Source organism: Octopus sinensis, linkage group LG5, assembly GCF_006345805.1.
Source record: "Octopus sinensis linkage group LG5, ASM634580v1, whole genome shotgun sequence".
NCBI lineage: Eukaryota > Metazoa > Mollusca > Cephalopoda > Octopoda > Octopodidae > Octopus > Octopus sinensis.
In genome coordinates, this window is record NC_043001.1 from 47,329,206 (window position 1) to 47,357,112 (window position 27,907).

At 36.6% G+C, this 27,907-nt stretch overlaps 1 protein-coding gene across 7 annotated transcripts in view; it reads right to left on the reverse strand.

Annotated features, from left to right (window-relative positions):
• Positions 1-595: 595 nt before the first annotated feature.
• Positions 596-27,907, reverse strand: part of LOC115212003 (major egg antigen) — a 191,358-nt gene continuing 164,046 nt past the window's right edge. For all 7 annotated transcript variants that reach the window (XM_036503409.1, XM_029780789.2, XM_036503407.1 and 4 more), the window contains one exon: positions 596-1,682. In XM_036503409.1, the coding sequence (XP_036359302.1) occupies positions 705-1,652 (948 nt within the window). In that variant the 5' untranslated portion in view covers positions 1,653-1,682 and the 3' untranslated portion in view covers positions 596-704. The remainder of the gene's footprint in view (positions 1,683-27,907) is intronic.

A 27,907-nucleotide genomic window follows, 5' to 3' on the forward strand; every position in this document is an offset into this window, starting at 1 on the left:
AGATTTAACAGAAAAGGAAATAACAGCCATTAAAACACAGTGGAAAAAAATCAGTTATTATTCCTTTATTGTAATAAAATAATAATAATAATAATAATAATAATAATAATAATAATAATAAACAATTTCTTACACAGGCACAAGGCTAGTATACTAATGGCAATAGATATTAAGAATAAAATTAGTAATAAGAATAATAATCATAATATCATTAGTAATGTTTAATAACAATAATGATAATTAAATTAATTATAAATAGTATATGACATTGATAGTTATAAATAATGATAAATCTAATAATAATAATAATAATAATAATAATAATAATAATAATAATAATAATGGTAATGGTAATATTAAGACTCAGAGTTCAAATAAGAAGAAAAGAAAACGAAAAAAGAGGGTTCGGTTGCATATAATTTCTGTGGAACAAAAATACAACAAATATTCATCAGCTTCGATAGAAGAGATAAAGAAATAAATAAATAAAAAAAATTAATGGACGGCAACAAAAATTGTCTTCCAGTCGAGCAGAGAGCGGCCGTCATGTTGTTAAGAAAAAAATCATTATTTGACAGAAACAATATTACGATTCCGTTTCTTCTTGATTTATTTTTGTTTTACCATTTTTTACCATCTTTTTTTTTTTTAATTTTAATACATAATTGTCGATTGAAACACATGTGAACTGTTTATAGTGGCAATCATGTGTGGTGGGCATCTGTACGGGTAAGGGGACTTCCGCAGCGAGCATCAGATTTATAGATAGCTTCTATAAGCAGACGACCGTTTTCAGCAAAGAACGCTTTTACAGAGAGTGGATCGACATTGTCAGGTATGGTAGATTCTTTGCTCATGTTTTTAGTTGTAGTGCGGTTACCGATTTTCTCTTCGCGACGAGCAGTTATTACCAACTTCTTGTCTAGTGTCTTAACAGTGATCTCTTCCGGCTTATAATCTTCAATATCGATTTCATCTTTATATTTTTTCTCTTCAATGACTGGACGTGTGGCACTGTTGTTGATCGACGTCGAGTGAGCAGCCGAGTTTGGCGGTGGCGACATAGCACCACCAGTCGATCCTCTGCTTGGCGAATCGTTTAGGGCTGCATATTCGGGTAGAGGTAATGGTGCTTCGATACTCAGTATACCGTCATTCGACATCGTGCATTGTAAATTCATTGGGTCGATATCTTTGGGTATATTTACAGATCGAGAGTACTCACGAGACACTGAAGACCCTCCTGTCTTCGATTCATGTTTAGCATGGACTTGCATTTTATCGGCGTCCATTTTGACATTGACTTCCTCTGGTTTGAAATCTCGGACATCAAAGCGTACTTTGAAGACAGGTCTCCCGTTAGCATCTTTCTCAATAATACCTGTAGCATCGTCAAAGTCTCCGCATACACTTGGTTTTATGCCGGAAGCAATACTGCTCCCAACTCCAAAATCAACATCTCCTAATCGACTTGCGATGTTATCAAACTTACCATTGGGTTTTAAAGAGAAGAAACCCTTGCGAACATTTTCAATTTCATTTTCCCATTCTCGGCGGCGTCTGTCCATGTCTCTGGTCATGTCTTCCCAAACTTTAGATTGACGATCTTCAAAGCTTAAATCGTCTTTGAAAATAGGAATTCGTGTCGACATTTTGATGAATTCAAAGATGCTTCAGAAACACTGTAAAGAAAGAAAAAAAAGGAGAGAAATTAAAAATCTTGTAGTTAACCGGAAGCATTACACAACGTAACAATTAAAAGAAAATTGTTTATTGTATTTTTTTATTGTTTATCAATTCATTTTTTCTGCTGATTCCAAAAATGAATTTTGCTTTTTGTGTATCATCAACAGTTAAAAATATATGTCGACTTTCAATGTTATCATATATTCAGTATTATTATAATGTTCCCCTACTAAATGTATGTCTAATTTTCTCTTTCAGACCAATTACTAAGTTCTGCTACTTTCAGGATGGCTACTAGAGTATGTAAAAATTATCCAGATACATTTTGCTATGTGTGTGGCTATTATATTGGAAAAAAGCAGGTATTACATAAGATCATGAAATGTGCCAAATTGTGGATAGCGTACAGACTCTATTTTGGAATGCCCAAGGGTGACCAGGACAAACCATGGGCCCCACATGTGATATGTGGAAGCTGTCGATCTACACTAGAAAGATGGTTAAGAGGTACAGGAAGGTCAGTGCCTTTTGCCATTCCAAGGGTATAGAGAGAGCCAAAGAACCATCACGATGACTGTTACTTTTGTATGATCGCTGTGACAAAGTACAGAAAAGTGAAAGGAAGACAAGCATTTCAGTATCCAGACATACCATCATCTAAAGCACCTGTCCCACATGATGAAAGTTTACGAATACCACTACCACCAGAAAATATTTCATCTGAAGAGTCAACAAGTAGCAGCAGCCAAGAAATGGAGGAAGCTTTCGTACCAAGAAAGACTTCGGAGCCTCACTTTCCAAATCAGAGTGAGCTAGATGATTTAATCAGGGATCTGAGTCTTACTAAGTTAGGAGCTGAACTTCTTTCATCAAGGTTGAAGGTATGGAATCTACTGAGGGAAGATTGCAAGCCATAAAGAATTTGAAATTTACTATGAAAATATTAATGTGTTATTGTAAAGATGTGATTGGTTTCTTTACTGCTATTGGACTCAAGCATGATTCTGCAGAATGGTGACTGTTCATAGATAGCTCAACACGAAATCTCAAAGCAGTGTTACTCCTTAATGGAAATAAATATCCTTCTTCGCCTCTTGCACACTCCATACAGAAGAAAGAAAATTACGATAATGTCAAAGAACTTCTCGACAAAATAAATTACGCTGAGTTCAAATGGGATGTTTGTGGTGATTTCAAGATGCTTGCCTTCTTGCTTGGCTTGCAAGGGGGATACACAAAGTATTCATGTTTCCCTTGCTTATGGGACAGCAGAGCTTGATGATGATCATTACAAGAGAGTACATTGACCCCCACGAGTGGAACTGCAGCCAGGAATGTTAAATGTTCTCAAACAGCCTCTAGTAGATTCCAACAAAATCTCATTACCTTCACTTCATATCAAACTCAGTTTGTGAAGGCCTTAGATTTTAGCGGAGAAGCTTTTCAAGAAATGTGTCTTCTGTTTCCAAAGCTATCTGTGGCTAAGATCAAGGGTGGTATATGTTTTGGGACCCAAGTAAATGCAATGTTAAAGTCGAAGAAACTGGAAAGAGCGATGACAAAAGTTGAAAAAGAAGCTTGGTGTGCATTTCGTGATCTAGTTCGTGGATTCCTAGGAAATCACAAGGATCCTAATTACAAACAGCTGGTAGCAAAGCTTATTGTCGTATGTCCTTAAAGGTTAATTTTTTGCACTCTCACCTAGATTTTTTCCCTGAAAACTTGAGCGATGTCAGTGAGGAGCAAAGTGAGAGATTTCATCAGGACATCACAACAATAGAAAGAAGATAACAAGGACGATGGGATACTGCTATGATGGAGATTATATATGGTCTCTAGTCAGAGGAGATGAAGGTATACACTCCAGAAAATCCCGATCGTCAAAGCACTTCTCATCTTAAGAAAATAGTTATCAAGGCATTTACAGTGAAGAGTTTTATTGTTTCATTTTGTTCTAACTAATATTATACTTTCTAATTACCTTTCAATATATGAAAAAGTACTATAATGTTGTGTAATTATCCTTACAATACTAGAATAGATTGAACCAACAAAGTGCTGTACAGAAAAGTTACAAATATAGCGGGCAAATATGAAATTAGGAATAAATAACTATCGATGTTACGTCAAAACAAATGTGACTTTAGTGGCAAAAAATGCATATATGAACATTAAAAAATACAAATAAACAAAATATGTGTTACATTGTGTTATTTATTTAATACAAATAGTAAATAGTTTAAAAAGACAAAAATAATAAAAGCTTCAACGATTCTGATAAGAATGAAAAGTCATTTAATATTTTGGGTAAAATAACTGGTAATCACAGGCCGGAAAAAATATCTGATAATATACGAAATAAAAACGAAACAATGTTATCGTAACTCAAAAACATTCATAATGCCGGCGGAAAATGGGCTGAGAATAAATTTTAAATTAAAGCGATGGAATATATTGTTTAGTATATCAGATGTAGAGCTTGATACAAATAAATTGATCTACCATAATGTTTGTTAATCGTAGCTCATTCACATAACACTGAAAGCCTTGTGATTTAGATTGATTTGTCGAATAGCTGTTATCTATATGCAACGCTCTCGATATGTAAAAATGAGGGAAATGTGATCGTATAGAAGAGCGAGCGAGCGAGCGAAAGAGAGAGAAGGAGAGAGAGAAAGAGAGAGAGAGAGAGAACGAGAAGGAGAGAAAGTGTTGTATGTGAAAGTAATCAGGGTAAATAAGAAAAAGGAGAGAGAAAATGGAGTATGCAACAGTGGTAGAGAATTTGAATGGGTACCCACAAGAACGTTATTTGTAATGTAATCAAAACAAAATAATAAAATTTCACTAACATATACGTATTATAATTTCACTAACATATACGTATTATATTAAACAAAAACTTCAGTAAAAATCAATATTGCAGATACGTTTTGTTTTATTGCATATCCAACTAAATTTATGTAGAAGTGTTTATCTATACAACATAACGCATGTGAATAGTTGAAGAACCAGAAGCCGCAATTTTCATTGTGTAAAAATTCCATTATAGACGTATTCTGTTAAAAAGCAAAATATACTTCAGAGTTAGGCAAAATAAAATCGCCCAGAGAGACCGAGAGCAACATATACGTATTTCGCCGTTGTTGCAGCACTCGTGTCGCTTTCAACATCAGGTTGAGTCAGCCAATCTGAAGCATATAAGGAAAGTGTATAAACTATACACTAGTTTATACAACGACGCTGCACAAGCAGAATAAAATTTGAATTATGCAGTAGAAGTAGAATAAAATCTTAAACGCTTGTTTTACAATGGTTCAGTGATGCATTCAAGGCAAAGATGAATAAATAAATTCATTGGAATTGTATTCCTCTTCCCTTCAAAAATAATAATATTAATTTCATGAACCACACGCATAATACAAAATGGGAAATTCTGCAGCTATGGCCCCTGTTCTTCTCAAAGTCCGTATTTTAGTATCAATGTCAAGATGTCACATGAATGTAAGGCGGGATCTTTCTGTTTGGTTACACCTTAGTTAAAATTTTTCAATTTGGTGTATTGATGTAGTTTTCCATGCTGAATCTCAGAGGCTGATTCACTTTTTCCAGAAAAAAGATTTAAAAACAAAAAGTAGCAGAGATTTAAAGTTTGATTTGGAAGCTGTCATTTTGTGCGTGACTGCATGTGTTGTCATCTGTAAACAAATTGGCAGAATTCTGCTCCATGCACGCCATATACCTCCTCATAATTATTTTATTTTTTGGAATTTTCTGAAAATTTTTGCGGATTTGTATTCTACACACGGTAATTCATACAATTATGCAAAAAAGAACAGACAAAAAAACCCCAAAACAATTTTCGTGCGTGATTTAAGACGTATTCGGCTATTATGTTTTGCACACCTCACAACCACCCCATACTTCATGTGTTTTAAAGCATTTAATAAGCAAAAAATGACCACATGGGTAAGCAGCTTGGTAACAGCTTGGCTTGTTACTGTGGAAAGAGGCACCTATATGTCTATGTCTTTCGAATGACTAAAATTACCTAAAATTTGTAAACTTTAAAAGTTATCAACTCTTTATTTATTGATTTATGGCGAAAATGAATTTCATGTCAATGATTACCATACAAAACTACATCATTTCACAAATATGAAACCATTTGGAACAAGACAACCTTAGTACTTATTTTCTAAAGCCTGGTAGTAATTTTATTGGTCTTTTGCCGAAACCCTAAATTATGGGAGTTGTAAACAAACCAACACCAGTTGTCAAGCTGTGGTAGGGGACAAACACAAACATAATGGCACCATATCTACACAAACACACACACACACACATATATATATATACGACAGGCTTGTTTCACTCACAAGACTTTGGGTCAAACTCAGGCTATAGTGAAAAATACTTGGCCAAGGTGAGACTGAACCCAAGTCCACATAGTTAGGAAGCAAGTTTCTTAACCATCCCGCCAAACCCGAACCCATTTCAGGTATTTATTTCCTCTTTTATACGATTAGTTACAGTTTAGGCTGGCAACGTAACGAGAGAATCTCGTTGCGCAACTTGGAAGAAATAGCAATCAAATTTCCCCTAATCACGCACAGATGCACACGCACACTAAAACGCAAAAACATGCAAACACACATAAGCACACACACTCTCTCCTTCCGGATTTCTATCTTTGTCACTTTTATCGTATCCATTATAGGCATGCTCCGCGTTACGGAAATGTTGTGTTCCAGAAAATCTTGCGGTAACGAAAACCCCTTTATACGAGACGCATTTCCCCATAGATTTCTATGGTCATTATTATCTCCTATGCAATATGAAAACAAATTTACTGCTATATCATCAATATTGGTTTTTTATCTCGCTAGATGCTGCGAGTCAATCCCACTGGGATTAAATTTGCATTTAATCACTGGAGTCAATAAAATAAGTACCAGACGTATTACTAATGTTGGTTCACTCGACTGTACATCCTTCCCAGCGAGCGTTGGCATTCTGCCTTGTGGAAAGCAAAAGCAAAAACAAACATAAAATCACTATTCTGGAATGGCACAGGTAACATAAAATTCCCAGAAATTGGCGAAGATCTCATTTTGTAAATATATATTTCCTGTAAAATATCTGAGACAATGGAGAAACATATTGCCTTTGAGGTAACTGTACTTGATAGACGATGCCAGCGAGATAACAGATGTTTAAACCGAGTTGGGATTTTTTTCAAATGCAAAACCCAGGAAGTATGTGTGCTGTTGACCTGGTTAGTCGGTGGAGTGCCAGGAACAGTAGAATGTCGGGCGAAATGATTTACCTTATCTAATTTCGTTCCTCTACGTTCCAAAGAGAAATTCCACCTGCGCCGACCTTGCCTTTCATCTCTTGGTGGTCGATAAAATAACCAGTGATGAGATACTGTAATCAGACTGAAGCAGTAGAGTGCCGGCGTAAGCATCTTATAGTATTTACTCTCGTCTTGTTATGTTCTTAATTCAAGTCCCGTCGGAGATTCCTTAGAATCGATAAAATAAGTAACAATTATTATTTAACCTTGGTCAAAGGCGGCGACCAGGCATAATCGTAAGCACATCAGGTAAAGTGCTTAGCGGTATTTCCTCCGTCTTTAACGTCCTGAGTTCAAATTCTGCTGAGCGTGACTTTGCCTTTCATCCTTTAGGGGTCGATAAAATAAGTACCTGCTGAACACTGCGGGTTGATGTAATTGATTTACCCCTTCCTTGAAATTGCTGGTCTTGTGCCAAAATCTGAAACCATTATTTAACCTCGATCTAACACACCTATGATCAACGGATTTCTAGTACTGACCATACTGTCTTTCATTGAGAAACATTCTTTTCTATTCTAGGCACAAAGCCCGACATTTTGGGGGAGGGGGCCAGTCGATTAGTTCGACCCCACTACGCAACTGGTACTAAATTTATCGACCCTGAAAGGGTGAAAGACAAAGTCGACCTCGGCAGAATTTGAACTAAGAACGGAAAGTCAGACGAAATACTGCTAAGCATTTCGCCCGGCGTTCTAAAGTTTCTATCAGCTAGTCAGTAATATATTACGTGTAAGTCAGCCGTCTGTAGCATTTCTCATACATATTTGTGGCATTGTGTCAAAAGTTAGTAATATATATATATATATACATATAAATTTGACATGGGCGATTCTTTCTAGTCTTTGGATTCACGGTCAAACTGCTGGGTGGAATTGCGCGAAAAATTACACAGATGTCTAGAATGATCCAGTGGTGTTGCTGGGCCTTGTATTTTTTCATAGCTCCCATGGTTACCGAGATAATCTACTATAATAACACTCTTGTATTATGAATGAAAAAGGAATGGGTGATAGATGAATAAGGATGGAAAGGGATGATGTCATACTTGGTAGTGGGATGATGAAAATTGCACGCTGGTGTGTGTGTGTGTGTGTGCGTTTGTGTGTGTTTGGGTGTGTGGGCGTGTGCGTGCGCAATGGAAGTGGGATGGTTCATCTTTGTTCGCTTAGTATTTGGGTTTATTTTTTGATTTGGTTGAATCTTGGTTGTTTGTTTTTGTTGGTCAGATATTTCTAGCGTTTTGACCGAAAAAAAGTGATTCTAAAATTGTGTTTTAATGTAAGCGTGCCCAAACAAGTCGAATGCTTACACAGAGCAAGTTTTATAGCCACATCATTCAAACCGACCTGGTGAAACCGGGCTTAGCTGCTAGCATATATATATATATATATATATATATATATATATGGACTCTCACGTCGAAGACGACGTGTGAGTGCTCAGCTTTTGTCGATCGACCTGCACAAATGATTTGTTTATAGTGAGCAAATGTATGTGTTGTACATTTGCTCACTCCCTGAACAGGGTGCACGGTGTACCACGTGTCAGGTGTCCAAGTGATCGCAGAGCAAAATTAGATGAAGTGTTTTTCTCAAGAGCACAACGTACCACCCGGTCCAAGAATTGAAACCACTATCTCGCGATCGTGAGTGCAAGAACTTAACCACTAGGCCATGCCTATATTTAGACACAATGTAAAAAGAAAAATTATAAAATCATAAAAGGAAATTATATGAAAATACCAAAACCTTGCGGGTCGTCACTAAAATAAGCTGGAGTGACTGACGAGAGTATTCACATTTCGTTCTATTGGAATTACGGTCAACTGTGCAACAATTCCATTGAATGGGGGTTCGGCCACACAAAACAACGACTACAATAACTATTACGTTTCTTAATAATACTTGTTGGTTTCATGTTCTACCGACTACGCAATTAACATAATGATAGGATTTTCTTTCACAATTACAGTATTGATTTCTCTCAGTCTTTTTCTTTTTTCTCTTTCTCCTTTTCTTTCTGTCTGCCTGCCAACCCCACCTCTCGTTGTCTCTTATGATCTCTCTCTATATAAACGGCAGTTTGTCTGTGTGCGTGTCTGTGTGCCTGTTAGGTTGTACCCTCGCCCTGACCACGGCTTTCAACCGATTCTGATGAAACTTGACACACACATAGCCCAATGTCATAATTCAAAACTAACGCAGCGAAAATTTTGAAAAGTTCCCCCAGTTCTGAAAAAAATCGATAAATTCGACATGGGGTCGAGAATCAGAAACACAAACCACAGACTGTCTAGGGGACGCAACTCGAACTTTTTAACTCTCAAAAAAAATTTACCATAATTTTTTTCCCATTTTTTTGCTATTTTTTGGCTATAATTCTCTAAAAATGCTTTATAGTTATTTCCCTTACAAACCCGAGCAACGCCGGGCGATACTGCTAGTCTAAGATAAGAAAGAAATCTATCATGACCAAGACAACAGGGTATGAATTGAATCTTGTAGATTCAATAATAATGTAAACGCAGTTTTTCTACACTATTAATGTGCGTAAAAAATAGGGAGTCTTTTGACGGAGCATTTCACAGATTGTTGGTCGTTCCTCAGAGAAGACGTACCCGGCTTTATTCTACAATCAACATCATAGGCCAGCTGCTTTATAAAGCAGTAATAAATTAGGCTAGCAACATATGGGTTGCCTAACTTGCATATCTGTGCCTTTTCCGTACATCAGTAGAATAGAAAGAACGTGCTTACAGTCTTATTTAATCCACGTGGGACTTTCTAATTAATGACGGCTTTATATAACAGCTACTCTAAACTATTGATCGTGGACGGAATTTGAGTATATTTTCGCTTAAGATGGTCAACAAATCAAGAATATATATATACTTGGAAGGTTGTTTGTTATTGCCGGTTAGATAGTCAACTCTCTAACCGGGCATAACAAACAACCTTCCAACTATTACTACTCTAACGTTTGAGAGTGGGTTTCTTTTCGATTTTTAAACTACTGACCGATTCTCTCTCTCTCCCTCCTCTCTCTCTCTATATGTATGTATGTATGTATGTATGTATGTATGTATGCATGCATGCATGCATGCATGTATGTATGTATGTATGTATGTATGTATAATGTATGTATGTATGTAGGTATGTACATAAGTGTGTGTGTAAGTACGTATGTATGTGTGTGTGGAGAGATAGAAAGATATAGGAGTGGCTGTGTGGTGAGTAGCTTCCTTACCAGCCACAAGGTTCCGGGTTCAGTCCCATTGCGTTGCACCTTGGGCAAATGTCTTCTACTATAGCTTCGACCGACCAAAGCCTTGTGAGTAAATTTGGTAGACGGAACTGAAAGAAGCCCGTCGTATATGCATACATACATATATGTGTGTGCGAGTGTATGTATATCAACTGATATATTATTCTATACACATTTACACAAATTCGGAATATATATATACATATACACACATACACATACGTGTATGTTTTTATACATAGTTACTCTTTTACTTTTATTTGTTTCAGTCATTTGACTGTGGCCATGCTGGAGCCCCGCCTTTTAGTCGAGCAAATCGACCCCAGGACTTATTCTTTGGAAGCCTAGTACTTATTCTATCGGTCTCTTTTGACGAACCGCCAAGTTACGGGGACGTAAACACACCACGATCAGTTGTCAAGCGATGTTGGGGGGACAAATATACACACACACATACACACACAAACACATACACACACACATATATATATATGTATATATACACATATATACGACGGGCTTCTTTTCAGTTTCCGTCTACTAAATCCACTCACAAGGCTTTGGTCGGTCCGAGGCTATAGTAGAAGACACTTGCCCAAGGTTCCACGCAGTGGGACTGAACCCGGAACCATATAGTTCGTAAGCAAGCTACTTACCACACAGCCACTCCCGCGCCTTATCTATAAAAATTGTAAAACATTCATTGAAAAATCCCTCAGTTCATTTCAATAAATTATCACGTTTATTTTAACAATACATAAATGAAATAAATAATAAATATACATAAATAAATAAAAATAAATGTTGAAAGCGGATTTGAAGCTTTGGTTGAGTTGCCTTCGTCAGACTATCTGACAAAGGTAACTAAATTGAGACTTGTATATAAACATACGCACATATATATTTATATACACACATATATATGTATATGTATACAAACACACACATACGTACATACATATCTACGCACGCACATACATGCACGCACATGGAAGCGTGGAAGCACTCCGTCGGTTACGACGACGAGGGTTCCGGTTGATCCGAATCAACGGAACAGCCTGCTCGTGAAATTAACGTGTAAGTGGCTGAGCACTCCACAGACACGTGTACCCTTAACGTAGTTCTCGGGGATATTCAGCGTGACACAGAGAGTGACAAGGCCGGCCCTTTGAAATACAGGTACAACAGAAACAGGAAGTAAGAGTGAGAGAAAGTTGTGGTGAAAGAGTACAGCAGGGATCACCACCATCCCCTGCCGGAGCCTCGTGGAGCTTTAGGTGCTTTCGCTCAATAAACACTCACAACGCCCGGTTTGTGAATCGAAACCGCGATCCTATGACCGCGAGTCCGCTGCCCTAACCACTGGGCCATTGCGCCTCCACGCACGCACGCACATATACATTCATAAAAAGATAATAATCTTAGAAAATATAAGCGTGTGATGTTTCTGCTGAAGCTGATACTGTTACATTCTTCTGCACCGCTTCCACGTATTCAGTTGGGCTTAAGGAATTGTGATAGTACTTATTCTTTCTACTGTCTACACCCAGTGATCCCTAATGTCCCTCTGCCTTTTTATCTGTCTATTTCCCCTCTTAAGCAATCAAGGTTAAAGTATTATTTCCTACTCAAAATGCCGCTCGCTATCCACTCCTTGTCTGTAAAATGCCTATAATTCGTTGCTGGAGGAATATTGTTAGGAATAACATTCCATCACATATGAATCAATCTGACTGATGTTTCCAAGCTTAAAAAGCTGTTTTCAGAAAACGCCATGTTTCTCTTGCTTTATGGGTGTAATTATATCATCATAGACTTTTGGTATGTTAAATATTCTTACAGCTTAGAAATGGTTGGAAGCTATTACTAAATAACCATATTGTAGAATAAGACATTTGAAAGGGTTGAAAAAAAAAACAGTTGCATTTAGTTTGCGTGTTCCCTAAAATACTATCTAGGTATATATTTTTTCTTAGACAGTAGCAGTAATTATAATTTTACAATTCCTTCTAGAATGGTGAGATCAATACAGCTAATGTCGTCTACGGGAGGGAAAAGAAAGTAGGCAAGGAGAAAATTCTCCAGCTTGCACGTCATGGATTGAACGAAACGTTTAGTTTAGATGTGAAGTGAGGTTATAAGATAATGAAAGAAGAAACAGATGTGTCCGGTAGCAAACCGGAAGTGATTATTTACGGGAATATATTTGGGACCAATCTCCAAACGATGCTTTCCAACGATTTACGGGAGTAAAAATAAATCCTTATTATACATTTGCACACAAGATGTTAGGTATTTGCTGAAGCTAATCTATATGTGATAGCGATCTGATGAATCTCTCTACGTACACATAAATAGATGCCATAACAGAAGGGATATAACATTGAACTATCTACTGGTGTGTTGTGCGCTGAAATGTATAGCAGGCGCAGGTGTTTTGTAACTTTGCAAAGAGAGCACTTTTGTAAATATAGGTGCCTTATTCACCTGTTGGCAATATGTGTGAAAGCACTTGAGAACGTTCACCTGCTGGGAATAGATTAAAATCATTTGAGAACATGCTACTGATAGATATTAAGAAAATGCCCTCCTGTTGAAAATATTGTACGCATTTAGATATTTTATATATGAGATCATCAGGGGACATCTTATTCGTGACACTCCACGTAGGCAGAGTTCGACCTTAGCATGATCATATCACAAGAAATGTTGTTCCATATTTACTGGTTCTGTCAGTCTACTTTCTATAATTATAACATCATCATCATCACCATCATCGACAACAGCAGCAATCCATTCTACTACATGAAATTTTGTGGGGAGGAATTAGTTGATTACATCGACTTCAGTACTCAGCTGGTATTTATTTCATCGACGCCAATAGATGAAATGTAATGTCGACCTCGGTGGAATTTGAACGCAGAACGTTAAACTGTAAGTGATGCGGAGAAGCAGTGTCCAAAGCACCTATGGGCAAGTGCCTTCTAATTTTGCCATGGGTGACCTAAGCCTTGTGAGTGGATTTGGCAAGCGGAAACTGAAAGAAGACCTTACTACACACACACACGTACACAGGGTGCGATGATAATTTGTCGCCATTTTATATTTTTAATTTTTTGTTTTTGATTTTGTCGACTACACAGTATAGTTGGGTCAGTTGGGTGGGCACCGTCTGTGAGAAAACAGCACTATGACGCAATTCACTCTGCCAGAAATTTGGAAACGATATGCTGTATTGCTTGGCATTTGTGCCAGAAGATCCAATACGAACATTTCAGAGGGTTTGGGTGTCAATCTGAAGATTGTGCGACCTGAGGACATGTACCAAGGTTGATAAAAATCAAACATTCCAACAACATCATGGTGTTTGGAGTGATCAATAGTGATGGCGATGTTATGCTTCCATTCATCTTCCCACACGGCCTCAGACTCAACACGGAGACCTACATCAAGCGCCTGGCGGACGTAGTGCTACTCTGGGTCAAGCGGGAGGCTGCTGGAAGACCCTATGTCTGGCAATAGGACTCTGCGCCATGCCATACAAGCAAGAGAACTCAGTCAAGGCTGTCAGACAATTTCTGCGACCACATCACCCCTAACATCTGGCCACCTAACTCCCCAGAATGCAACTCCTTTGATTATTATGTGTGGGGCACAGTTAAACGAGAGATCAACAAAACTCCTTGTAACACCAAAGATAAACTGAAGGCAAGGATTAGATTATAGCAGTATTCACCAACTTAAACAAGAAGACCGCTCAGAAGAGTTACAGGAGATTCCGAAGTCGTCTGGAGGCCGTGGTTGAAGCCAATGGTGATTTTATTGAATAAATTTACTCGATAGTATTTCAAGATATTTTTAAGTAATTTTGGTAATTACATCTGTTAAAATGTGGTACAAAGACACTCTGAAAAGTAACCTCAAGTGGAGCGGCATTAGATCACGCGAACTAGAAGCCTCTGCCGCAGACAGAGCAGCGTGGAGGTCTCTTACCTCACGAGCAGCAGCAGCCTTCAAAGAGGACCGGCAACAGCATTTCGATGTTGCAAGAGAAAGGCGTCACAGGACAGCATTCGCCTCAATCCAGAGAACAGAATATCGCCGTGACATCTGTGGGCGCATGTATGTTCTTCCAGCTTTGGACAGCGGAGTCATATGCGCTCTCACTGCTGAGAACACAGACTTTGTCATCATCGGACACCGATAGACTACCTACCAATGTAAGACGGTAGCCTCATACTTTTCTTATCTTCTCCTCTCATTATATCATAACCTTAATACCCTTCACTACCCGCAACCTGGTGGTATCCTTATGTAATATTCGTTTCCAATACCTCAAATACGATTTGGAATATATTCATATGTCCTCAACTAATCCTCTTACTGGTTGGTCTATCGCTTGAATCAGTATAACCGATAGTTTAGCCTTTGGTGACCTACTGCCGATCATTTTTGCTTCTTATCATCTTCTTCCTTTCCAGTCTCTCTTTTCCTTGCAATTCTGCTTTTCAAACAGTTGAATTAATAAACCTACCCTTTCTGATACATGAATTTAACTAACAACCAAACTTACTAATTAACTAACTGTTTTCTTACTGTTTTACTTACCCTTTCGGAAAGCATGAATTTTTTTGTTGCTGTTGTTTTTAGAGTTCTGTAATAGAGAGGGGGAAGTGAGCATGATCTTTTGTAGCTATAGTGACAACGATGAATTTCTTTCGGTCTTATTACATCTCATCAGTGAAACATAGTGAACGTACTCCACTTTGTGACCTGGTAATATATGTTTTCTACAGTATTTAATATACTGCTTTGTTCAGCTTCCACAAAACGTAGGTTTCTATTGCTTGCAGGCTAAGTATGTGAGTGAGTGTATATTCGTGTTGCATTCGTAGGCTGTATCGACCTTCGTACTCGTCTCAAAGGGTGTGAATCTATCTACAACATTGTTTGCGGTAATTTCTATTTATCAGAACAGTCGCGAATTTCACTGCAACAAAACATTTACATCGGCTTACGGACTTACCCCGCTGTCTCCTTTCCACCATACATAAATACACTAGGCTTGTCATGGGACACTTTGGCACACAATAAAAAGGGAACTCGTTCGTTGGTTTTCCGTCACAACATTCCTCGAATAATCGTTCTACAAATGTCATTCATTAGAAATTAATGAACTTTTGCTCTCCTTCCATATTTTACCTACTTACGCGCCCTCTCTCCTTCCTTTTTTGCTCTCTCTTTCTCTCTTTCACACTCTTTCTTTTCCACAAATAAATAAATGCATATATATTTATATTCACGCGAGAGCATTGACATACATATAAAATATTCGTGTTATGTGCTTATGTGTACATATATGTGTGTAGGTGTGCATTTGTACATACATTCATATATACATATGTCTATACATTATGTCTATACATACATGTATAATACACACTCATACATACACACACATGAATAGATAGATTGATATCTATCTATCTATCTATCCATATATATATATATATATATATATATATATATATATATATATATATATATATATATATATAACGGGAAGCTTTATGAAAATAAACAAAAGACGAAGGCAGGTGGAATACAAACAAACAATTGTATTAGTATGGCGCTCAGGAATATAAATAAAACAAGTCTTTATATGTACATATGTCTAAATATATAAACGTGAATTATGTATGTATGTTCTAAGTTGTACGCCATAGTCTCGCACGCAGGCAAGCAACTGAAATTTTGCGCAGTGGTACATCTGTGCAAGAAAATGGTCATGCCCCATGTTGACGTTTGTTGAGAATTCCCTTTATTTCAACCTGGAAGAAACACTTTAAATAATAATATTCCCACATGAACTGCCACAGGCTTGGACCACAAGGTTTGGGAAAAAAAAACTCGTTTACACTAATTATTTAAATTAGTGTTAAAAAAAAAAAAATGAGCACCCATTGCCATAATAACCAACGGTCAAGACGTTCAAGAGTTTCCAGATGGAAAGAAGATCGTACCATTTTTTTCAAGCAGTGTTTTCTGAATACAATGATTTCACACGGATGTATGTGTATATTTTAGTCATAAAATCTTCAATGGATTAGATGGAGCAGAGGCCTTTAAAGATACATACTGATTCAAGTCCAACATTTTAGAAAGCATATTTAAACTAGCTGTGAAAAGAAGTCCCGTGCTTAAATCACAGGTTTTTCAGTAGGTTGGCACAAGGATTAAAAAGACAGATCCAGTCTCAATAATTACACATCAGGATACGCTGATATCCTTCTTCCACGCCGCCGAAATGAGCAGCGTGGAGTTACTAAAAATTATATCAAACTTCACGGCCCCCACTCCAATCTCTTTGTCTGCCTGATTCTCATTTTATTTCTGTAGCAAATATATATATATATATATATATATATATATATATATATATATATATTATATATATATATATAAACACACACGGACAGACGTGTGTACATTATATATGCACACATACATATTTACTCACACAAACACGTGTGTGTGTGTTTGTTACCCACCGGCTCGTCAACCAGTGCTAGTGTGTTTACGTCGCTGTAAGCTATCTGTTTGCCAAAGGAGACCGACAGAATGAGTGCCAGGCTTACACAAACAAACAAAATAAGTACTGGGGTCGATACATCAAGGCGGTGTCCAAGCATAGCCGTAATCTGACTGAAAGACGTAAAAGCATATCTATCTATCTATCTATCTATCTATCTATCTATCTATCTATCTATCTATCTATCTATCTATCTATCTATCTATCTATCTATCTATCTATCTATCTATCTATCTATCTATCTATCTATATATATATATATAACATATGATCTCTTGAGCACCACCAGCAAAAATATTTTTTTCCTCTGTCTTCTCTTCTTGGGATCTTTCCTTCTCCTTGTTTCCGACGAAGAGCTCTGCTCGAAACGTTAAACCCTCCTAACCTTCTTTCCTGAGCGTCAAATAATACTTTAATTGTTCCACGTCCTCGCGTTGCTGTTTTTTTCTGTGTTTTCTTGTTTGGATTAACTTATATATATATATATATATATATATATATATATATAGGTAATGAAAAATTAGAGAGGTGAACTCTTTTCAAGAAACAACAGCGTAGGGTAGATTTATTTAATAGAAAGAGACAAATTTCAAGGTCAATAATAATCGTCATCAAAGTCGACACACATCTAAACACAGTGGGTATGTAGAAGCTATTATAAATATGTGGAACATGTAACATATAAAAACATATACATACATATAACAGTGTAATTCCGTGCCCAAATCAAAGTCGGATAAATAATTGCATTAATACATTCTGACAAATATAAAAGTCTAAAGGTGATGAGATGACAGTTCACAATAATCCAAAAGAGAAGACCTCGAATGAATCCAATAAACACGAAAGACTCTTACGGCCGTTTCTGGGAATGTGCCAAGAAGTGTGTAGGTAAATCCTTTTGAAGTTCAAATATCCTATATATATGTATATAAATATTCCGCAACGAATCACTTTTAGATCAATTGACCATTTAATATCCTACTACTATCCTACCATCCTGCATTCTCTTATTATTCTGTCTCTTTCTTCTTCTGCGTCTTCTTCTTCCTCTCCGCCACCTCCTTCCTTACTTTACTACTATTGCTGTTTAGAATAAAACCTACGCAAATATTATAAACAATACATTCAAAAGAGATATCTCAATAATTCAATCACTACAACCATCCACAACAAGTCACTTTCAGGGCACTTGACCATTTAACACCCTACTACTCTCATTTAATTTTTCCAAGATTTAATTGTTTTCCATACTTACAGCTGAAAAAGTCTCAATGATTGAAACCGGTACTGAAATGTTATTTATAAAATTATTTTAGCATGTGTCTATGTATGCGTGTGTGTCAGTGTGTGAGTATGTGAGTGTTTTTGTGTGTGTATGACATTAGATCCACTTACCAAGGATGGACTTATACATACATAAAGTTGCATTTGTTTGACAATTTAATCCGAGACCGAGTGCCGGAACTGAAACATTTTCAACGCTGTACAACCATAATAAACCTAAATAATAAACACAACCATAATACACACGCGCGCGCGCGCACACACAACACACAGACACACACACACATACACACATTCACAGGCTGTAAACTTTTATGTCCTTATGTTTACGTTTGTTCAATTTTGTAATATACTATAAAGTGTCAAAAATTTTACGTCGTACTTATTACGTCACTGAGAGAGTATTATGCTCTGCATCCGTTACGAGATAATAGCTGGCCTTTTATTATAAGTCCTGGCTGAGATTTTAGTATTAGTGCTTTTCCAATTTTGCTTATTCATTTATTATATTTAATAATGCTCTTTTATTTAATAATGATTATTTTGTCTTTGTTTATTTTCAACCAGCTTAATGACTTTCTATGTTATCTAGTTACTCCTTACCGATGTCCACTGGCGCCAGACAACGGTCTTTGGTTTTGCACAGGAAATAGGCTGTGTATGATTGTAAGTGTATGTGTGTCTTTGTGTGTGTGTGTACATATATAGACACACACACATACACACACACACATATATATATATATATATATAGGAATATACTCTCTCACATACATACATACAAACATACATACAGATAGATAGATATATACACATGCATGCATACTCCATAGCAAAACACGAAAGCATATATAAATGTGAGTGTGTGTCCGTGTATATATATGTGTGTGTGTGTGTGTGTGTGTGTGTGTGTGTGTGTGTATGTGTGTTTGCGTGTGTATATGTATACATATACACACACATATATGCATATATATATACATACATAGACGAATATGTGCCAACGTGCATGCACGGCAATATGTACACTAGCACGCACATATATATACGTGCATTACACCCGCAAGACATGCATATCATAGCTTCTAAAACTCCCTCTTCCAATACCCAATTTTATCCTTATTCCTTATTTATAGCAACGCATTTAGCGAAACATGTGTGTACATATAGATAACGATATACTACAACGAGGTTAACTGATTCGTTTATCGGACCAAGATCTCGACGGACGAGTCATTGCGCCCATCATATCGTCACACGCACGCACACACACACACACACACACACACACACACACACACACACACACACACACACACACACACACACACTGTTTAAATGTCTTTTAGTTCATTTGTTCAGAGGTGCGGAACGGGTGGTGGACGGTTACTATTTTGGAGCTGTTTTTTTTTTGTTTTCTTTACATCTGTTTTTAGAAACATTAGATAGACTTAAGTTCTTTATGACAATCCTCCAACGTATGTGACATCTTCATAATGAATGCCATCTAGCGAAGGAGGGGGAGGGGGCCCTCCACGGAGCCTCCCGACATACTAGAAATAGTACTCATATTTTCCTTATGTCTTTTACCACGTATTACAAACTAAAAAAAGAAGGGATATTAGATATTAGATATTAAATATATTACGTGGATCTAAATCCGTTGCCCTACAAACCCATTGTCAGAAAGAATCACAGCAATACCTCCAATTTATAATAGGCCTAAGTCAGTGATTCACAACTATTTGATTACTATTTCGTTCTGGGGGACTGCCACAACCATTCAATATTTAAAAGCTTATGTTATAGAAACTTCTTTCAAAATTCTTATTTTGTTTTTCACGCATTAACTTGTGTAGGCTGAACTATGGAAGACACTAGAGAAAGAAACCTAGCTGTTCCCTGCAGCATATAGCGATATATACACATCTAAAGCAAGATTATTTCGAGGGATCCCTAAAATACTATTGTGGAACTCCAATCGATTATTTTGTTGCATGGACCCCACCCAAAAGTCTTATATGCACCCTCAGGGGTCATATGGACTTCGGCTGAGAACCACTGGTCTAAGTGACCAACAATGGGACTAAACAACAATAATAGCAATAGTCGTTCTAGGTTTCACTACCATTACAATGATAACCATCACCGCTACTATACAATGTTTGTTATTAAAATAAAATTGCCTTTAATGTAAATTATTTTATTTGTTGATGTCGTTCTCTGCACTTAATGATACAATTTCCTGTACAACAGATTTCTTAAAGCATGAACCTACGTGCTATTAATACAGCAAGAATACATTACAATCATCGTCGTCGTCGTAATCATCATCATCACCACTACCACCACTACCACCACGACCACCACCATCATCATCATCATCATCAGCAGCAGCAGCAGCTACATTATCTTAATCAAATCAGAAAAGAAATTTGCACGCGTTTTCAAGTGCCTATCTGTATGTAATATACATTTGTACATACATACATGCGTATATATATAAATATATACCTAGACAATACACACACACAATCATACATACATACACGCACAGATATATGTATGTATGAGCAGATACATTTATACACATACATAAACGTAATTACTGTGTATATGTACGGTATAAGACAATTAAGACAAAAAAAGACGGTTTGAACGATGAAGTGATGTTAACGATGAGCTATTTTCTTCTGTCCACATATTTGCTAAGTTAATTACTCCAAGAATGTTTTAAATTCAATTGTAAAATTCCATTTATATATAAACATATGCATATATACATGTTTCCTTTCTCTTCTCCACAGGATAATTATTTTTGTGAAACTATGTGTTGAAACAGAGAATGTTGTACTTTTGATAGGTTATTCTGAAAACGTGTACTGGTTACAGTCTCTTTAATTAATTTATCGATTTATTGATTGAATCATAAAAATCTTGTATCACGGAACTATGGCTTTTCAGTGATTTCCTCAAAACTATATTTGCTTCTTTAGTGTCTGGTATTATTCCAACGTATTTCAGTGTGAATGTGTGTTGTTTTTGTTTTCATTCGCATCTTACACACATCGTTAATTATGTCGTAATATATTAGATTACACTGCCTGGCATTATGATCTTTGTTATTATTCTTATTATAATATTCTTTTTGTCTAAGCGTGTGTTGGTCGAGAGTTGTCCTTTCTTTTGAGAGAGTGATGAGTTTGGCTTCTGTTCCTAATATGTGTACTGACTCGGTGACCTGTCCTATCGTTGGATTGTTTGGAGTGCGATAAAGATTTATATTATTACATTGTTTATTGACATTTCATTTTTATTTGTGGAATGCTACTAGAGTAAAATGCTGGGTTCATATTGATTTTTACATCTGTACTACGATCTATTTATCCTATATAGTAGTGGTGGTGGTGGTGGTATAGTAGTAGTAGTAGTAGTATGCAGGCGGCGAACAGACAGAATCGTTAGCACAGCGAACAAAACGTTTGTGGCATTTCGTCTGTCATCACGTTCTGAGTTCAAATGATGCTAATGTCGTCTTTGCCTTACATCCTTTCGGGGGCCGAAAATAAGTGCCAAGTAAGTATTAGGATCGATGTAATTGAGTAGCCGCCCGCTTCCTCACAAATTTCAGGCCTTGTGCCTATTGTAGAAAGTTATTATTAGTATTAATATTTGTTACGGATGTCGGTCAGACTCGTTAAAGGAAGTATTTTTCATTTCGGAGTTTATTTCACACTGGGACTATTACGGAAGGTCTACCCCCACCTGTGTGTAGCAACAGTAACAGCAATAACAACAACACAATCATCACTTGAAATCTTCCGTCAAATAGTTCTGTACTCATTCCCTGTATCTTCCATTGAAATGTTTATTTTGCTCGAGAAATGATGGTGCCTGATGGAAAGTGATAAACACATGGAAAGTATAAGCATATGCTTACTATAAATATTATTAAATGTGTGTGTATGTGTGTGAGTGTGAGTGTGTGCGCGCACGTGTGCGTATCTGTATGCTTGTACATACATACATACATACATACATACATACATGCATACATACATACATACATACATACATACATACATACATACATATAATACATGCATACATACATACATAGATATAGTTATATAGGATTCATAGAGAATCAAGGCACCTCAGCAGGTAACACGCCACCGATTGGCTGGAAAGAATCACGCAGAGAAGACAGTGAAGTAACCTATTATCAGTTTATAAGCAGCGATGAAGAGTGTTTACTTGTAATTTGTCATTCCAATCGTTTACCAGCAATAATACTAAGAAACAAATGAATAGTTTTAAATTTTGCTACAATTATTTCGCTGAGAATCTTTGTTTAATGTAAGCATAATACAATATTATGGATTACTTTATGCATTACGTAAATTCTCATTGTACTTATTCATTATTTAAAACATTTAATATCTACTATATAAGTAAGAACATTATGTAACAACTGTAAACGATTGGAATAGACATCTCTTCTTTCACATCACTTCTTTTATCTGTTCTTTCTCTCTCTATGTACATTATATATATATATATATTATATATATATATATATATATATATTATATAAAAGGGCTTAGTAAAATAAATTACTTTGCCGCATACTGAACTCATTAGAAATAGCAGCTAAAAAACTTTTTTAAGGCTATTTCTAATACTTAAAGAAAATCTCTCTCATATATAGTGTTTGCATAATTTACTCACAAAAGTTTGGGGGTAATGACATCGAAAATCAAATGCTAAGGTTATTCGAGAACGTACGTTTCAAGATTAGTCAAAACAACATTTCTATCATCGGCTCGGAAATTCCTTGGTTTGGATTTGGAAACACTGAAAATAAGAACATACCCTCTCGAAGATCTGCTCCCAACTAACAGTGTCAACAAATTCAAAATAAGCAAGCGAAGAATCTCTGTTCTCCCCTTTCCACCAGCGTGGGTTAAAATCATCAAACTCTATGCTTATTTCGGTAAAGTCCGAAGCATTAATCAGTCCGAAGCATTATATATATATATATATATTATATATATATATATAATAAATATATATATAAATATATATATATAATGGGTAATAATGTGCAGTACAGGCGTGGAATATAGTCACCAAGTAGTCTGCTGGGAGACCAGATATTTAAACTCCAACTCCTTCATCAAGATGGAGTAGTCCAGAGATAGAAGAGTTGGTGAGAAGAACGGTCGAAATCGAGCCTACATCGGAGAATGACGGACAAACAATAACAGGTATCAGGAATGTATTAATATGAAAAATTACACGATGTAAGATGGATATGTCTTTACACCTGATTCAAATTTTGGGTAAATGGTTGATATAACAATGCATATTATGCAAGCAGGTGCAGTATTACCCATAAACATAAAAGTAACTATAGTATCAACTTGAATGAATTTTGACGACTGAAGGTCTCTATGTGGCAGATTTCCAACATTTTCTTTAGAAGATAAAGGCCAATTGTGTGAACAGAGCCACAATATGCATAACACTACCTCTGTTCACATATTTGCACAGTTTTCTGTAAAGAATATCGTGAATTTGTGCTAGTTCATACTATTTTTGCCTCAGTTTTGCATCTGCTTGCATAATATGTATTGTGTTATCAATGATGCACAGATTATTTGAAACAGCTGTAAAGATAAGACTTACTTACATCATGTAAAGTGAACATGCAATTTTGTATAAAATTAAACTCTTTACACGTGTTACTGTTTGTCCGTTATTCTTCTCTCTGTGAATGTAATATATATACATGAATATATGCACACACACATCCTTACATATATGTGTCTGCGTGTGTTTATATATATACATGCATGTGATATAATGTGCGTGAGTGTGTGTGTGTGTATGTGTGTGTGTGTGTGTGAGAGAGAGAGAGGCTGCTGTTTTTAGCAGGTTCTTCCACCTGCAAGAAATAACAATTATACAGTTTATGCAGAAAGAACACATTACGCACGTTATATAATATAGATTGGGGGATATATTATGCATGAAACAGACACATAACTAGAAGATTTTTATGTCTGAGAAGCCTTTAACCGTAAGGTCAGCTGGATCAGGGCTTAGCAACAACCACAACAACAAGAGCAACAAGTGAACATCTTGCAATAATTACAGATATATCACATTGATAATGATTTATCACATTTCAGTGACACGTTTGGAATACATTCAAAATCTCACAGAATCACTATAATACAGTACCTCATTAGCTTGGCCTTTTTTACCCTCAGAATTGGTTGACAGATGGTGTACATTTGAATAAAGTTATACAAATATATAACACCTACGTTATGATGCAACTGACGGTAAGAGATTAAAAGTCAAGCAAGTGCATTGTCAGTTTTCCGTTGCTAGCGTTTTCGGGCATGGCTTAGGCGCAGGCATGGCTGTGTGATTAGGAAGTTCGCTTCACAGAGACGTGGTGTCGGATACAGTTCCATTGCACGGCGCCTTGGGTAAGTGTCTTCTACTATACCACCGAACATACTACTGTCTTGTATGCTAATTTAGTAGACGGAAACTGCGGAAGTAAGTTGTGAACACACACATAAACACACTATGAAGGTGCGTGGCTAAGTGGTAAGGGTATTCGTTCGACGATCTTAAGGTTGGGAGTTCGATACCTCACGGTGTATTGTGTCCTTGAGAAAGACACTTTATTTCACGTTGCTCTAGTCCATTCAGCTGGTAAAAATGAGTTGTAGCTATATTTTAAAGGGACAACTTTGTCACATTACGTGTCACGCTGAATCTCCCTGAGAGCTACATTAAATATACGCGTGTTTATGGAGTGCTCAGCTATTTTCACATTAATTTTACGAACAGACTGTTCCGTAGATCGGATCAAATGAAACACTCGCTGTCGTAACCAACGGAATGCCAGTTAGTCATAGGCACACTCAGACACACATATTTATTATTTTTAATCGACAAAAAGTTACAAAACCGTTACACTTTATAAAGTACCATGCACGAAATCTCGGCCTCTGGCACATTTGTGAAAGTTTCTGCTGAACAACAATAACAACAACAATGATGATGATGATAATTTCTATTACAGACACAAGGCCTAAAATTCCAGGGAGGTGGGGCCAGTCAATTACATTGAACCCAGTGCTCAACTGCTACTTTTTTCATCGATCCCGAAAAGGTGAAAGGCAAAGTAACCTCCGCGGTATTTGATAATGTATGATAAGTTATGTATGTAAGTGTGTGATTGTGTGTGTATGTGTGTGTGTGTGTGGACGTATGAACCTACTTTGGACGGTATGTACAATTATTTGGACTTATCCCCCCCCCGTGTATTGTATTGAAGAAGGAAGACGGCTTATTTTATTTTATTATTATTATTATTATTATTTTTGCTTTAATCCAGAAATTGGACCAATTCACAATTAACGTGTATATTTATCTGGAGTTTTTGGTAGTTTCTTCAAGGTGTCAGCACTTCAAGCATGCTGAAGAGAAGTCGTTTTGCCCTTGCTCCTTTGATATATATATATATATACAGAGAGAGAGAGAGAGAGAGAGAGAGAGAGAGGGAGAGAGAGAGAGAAATAATGTATAGACTAAAGTGTATATATATTGGGTCACCTCATAAATAATGCGGTTTTATACACTTCTTTATTTTTGAAAATTAAAATAAACAAAATTCTTTTTTTAATCTAAAATATACTCTCCATCTATCTAGTGGACTTGCAAGGCACGTCTTCCAAAATTCACTTGTTCGTGACGAAAAATAACTTCTCCAGAACTGTTCAGACTTCGTCTACAGAATTCATATATTTTCCGTCCAAATGATTTTTGAAGACTGCAAAATAGATTATAGTTAGATGGAGCAATGTCTCGCGAATATGGTAGGTGGGGCATCATTTGCCATTCAAACTGCTTTTCGAATGTCAACCTCATGGCATGTAACCGAGAATTATCCTAATGGAAGAACACCTTTCGTCTTGAAACCAAAGATGGTAGTTTTTCTTCTAGCGCTAACTTAAGCCGCTCAGGCAACTTGCAGTAGATCTCCTTTGTTATTGTTTGCTTTGGGTTTAAAAGTGGACTAAACCTTTCATACCCCACTAAAAAAATAACAATAGCTTAGCCTAGGGTGCCGGTGTTTCTCCTTTCCCTACCCACCGTCCTTCACTATTCGGCCCAAAAAAGGTTCATTCGTGAGACGTGACAGCAAAGAAGAGCACACATTCACTCTGCACGCGATTAGACAAGGAAAGTTTGTAAGGAACCTATTGACCTAATTTGCTGACTTTTCCAATGGCATATGTGTATACATGTAGGTAATTAAAAGTCGAAGAGGTGAACACTTTTGAAGAAACAACAGCATAGGGCTCAATTTATTGAGCAATTAGACTAAAGTATTAATTAGAAAGAGACAAATTTGATGGTCAATAATAATCGTCATCAAAGTCGACACACATCTAAACACAGAGGGTATATAAAAGCCATTATAAATATGTGAACATATGACATATAAAAACATATACATACATATAACAGTGTAATTCCCTGCCCAAATCAAAGTCGGATAACTAATTGCATTAATACATACTGACAAATCAAAAAGTCTCCAGCTGATGAGATGGCAGTTCACAATAATCCTAATAAATACGAAAGAATCTTACGGCCGTTTCTGGGAATGCGCCAAGGAGTGTGTAGGTAAATCCTTTTGGACTTCAATAATCACATATATGTGCGTGTATATATATATATATATATATATATATATATATATATTATATATATATATATATATATATATAATATATATATATATATATGTGTGTGTGTGTGTGTGGTGTGTGTATGTATGTATGTATGTATATGTGTGTGTATGTGTATGGCACTAAATCCGCTTACCAGGGATGGACTTATATTTACATAAAGTTGCATTTGTTTGACAAAGTGCTGAAGCTAAAACAATTACAACGCTGTACAACCATAATAAACCTAAAACGCACTTACAAGCACGCGCGCGCGCACACACACACACACACACACACACATTCACATGCTGTAAACTTTTATGTCCTTATGTTTACGTTTGTTCAATTTTGTAATATACTATAAAGTGTCAAAAAATTTACGTCGTACTTATAACGTCACTGAGAGAGTATTATGCTCTGCATCCGTTACGAGATAATAGCTGGCCTTTTATTATAAGTCCTGACTGAGATTTTAGTATTAGTGCTTTTCCAATTTTGCTTATTCATTTATTGTATTTAATAATGCTCTTTTATTTAATAATGATTATTTTGTCTTTGTTTATTTTCAACAAGCTTAAGTCACTCTTTAACGATGGTCGCTGGGGGCCAGGCAGAGGTCTTTGGGCCTCCACAGGAAGCTGGTGGGTTGAGTGTAGATACAATAGGCTATGTATAATTGTGGGCGCATGTGTGTCTCTGTGCGTGCGTGTGTGTGTGTGTACATATAAAGACATATATATAGGCATATACTCACTCACATACAGACATACAGATAGATATATACACATGCATGCTATACAGCTAAACACGAAGCATATAACATACACACATACACACAAAGGCGGCGAGCTGGTAGAAACGTTAGCACGCCGGGCGAAATTCATCTGTCGTTACGTTCCGAGTTCAAATTCCGCCGAGGTCGACTTTGCCTTTCATCCTTTCGGGGTCGAT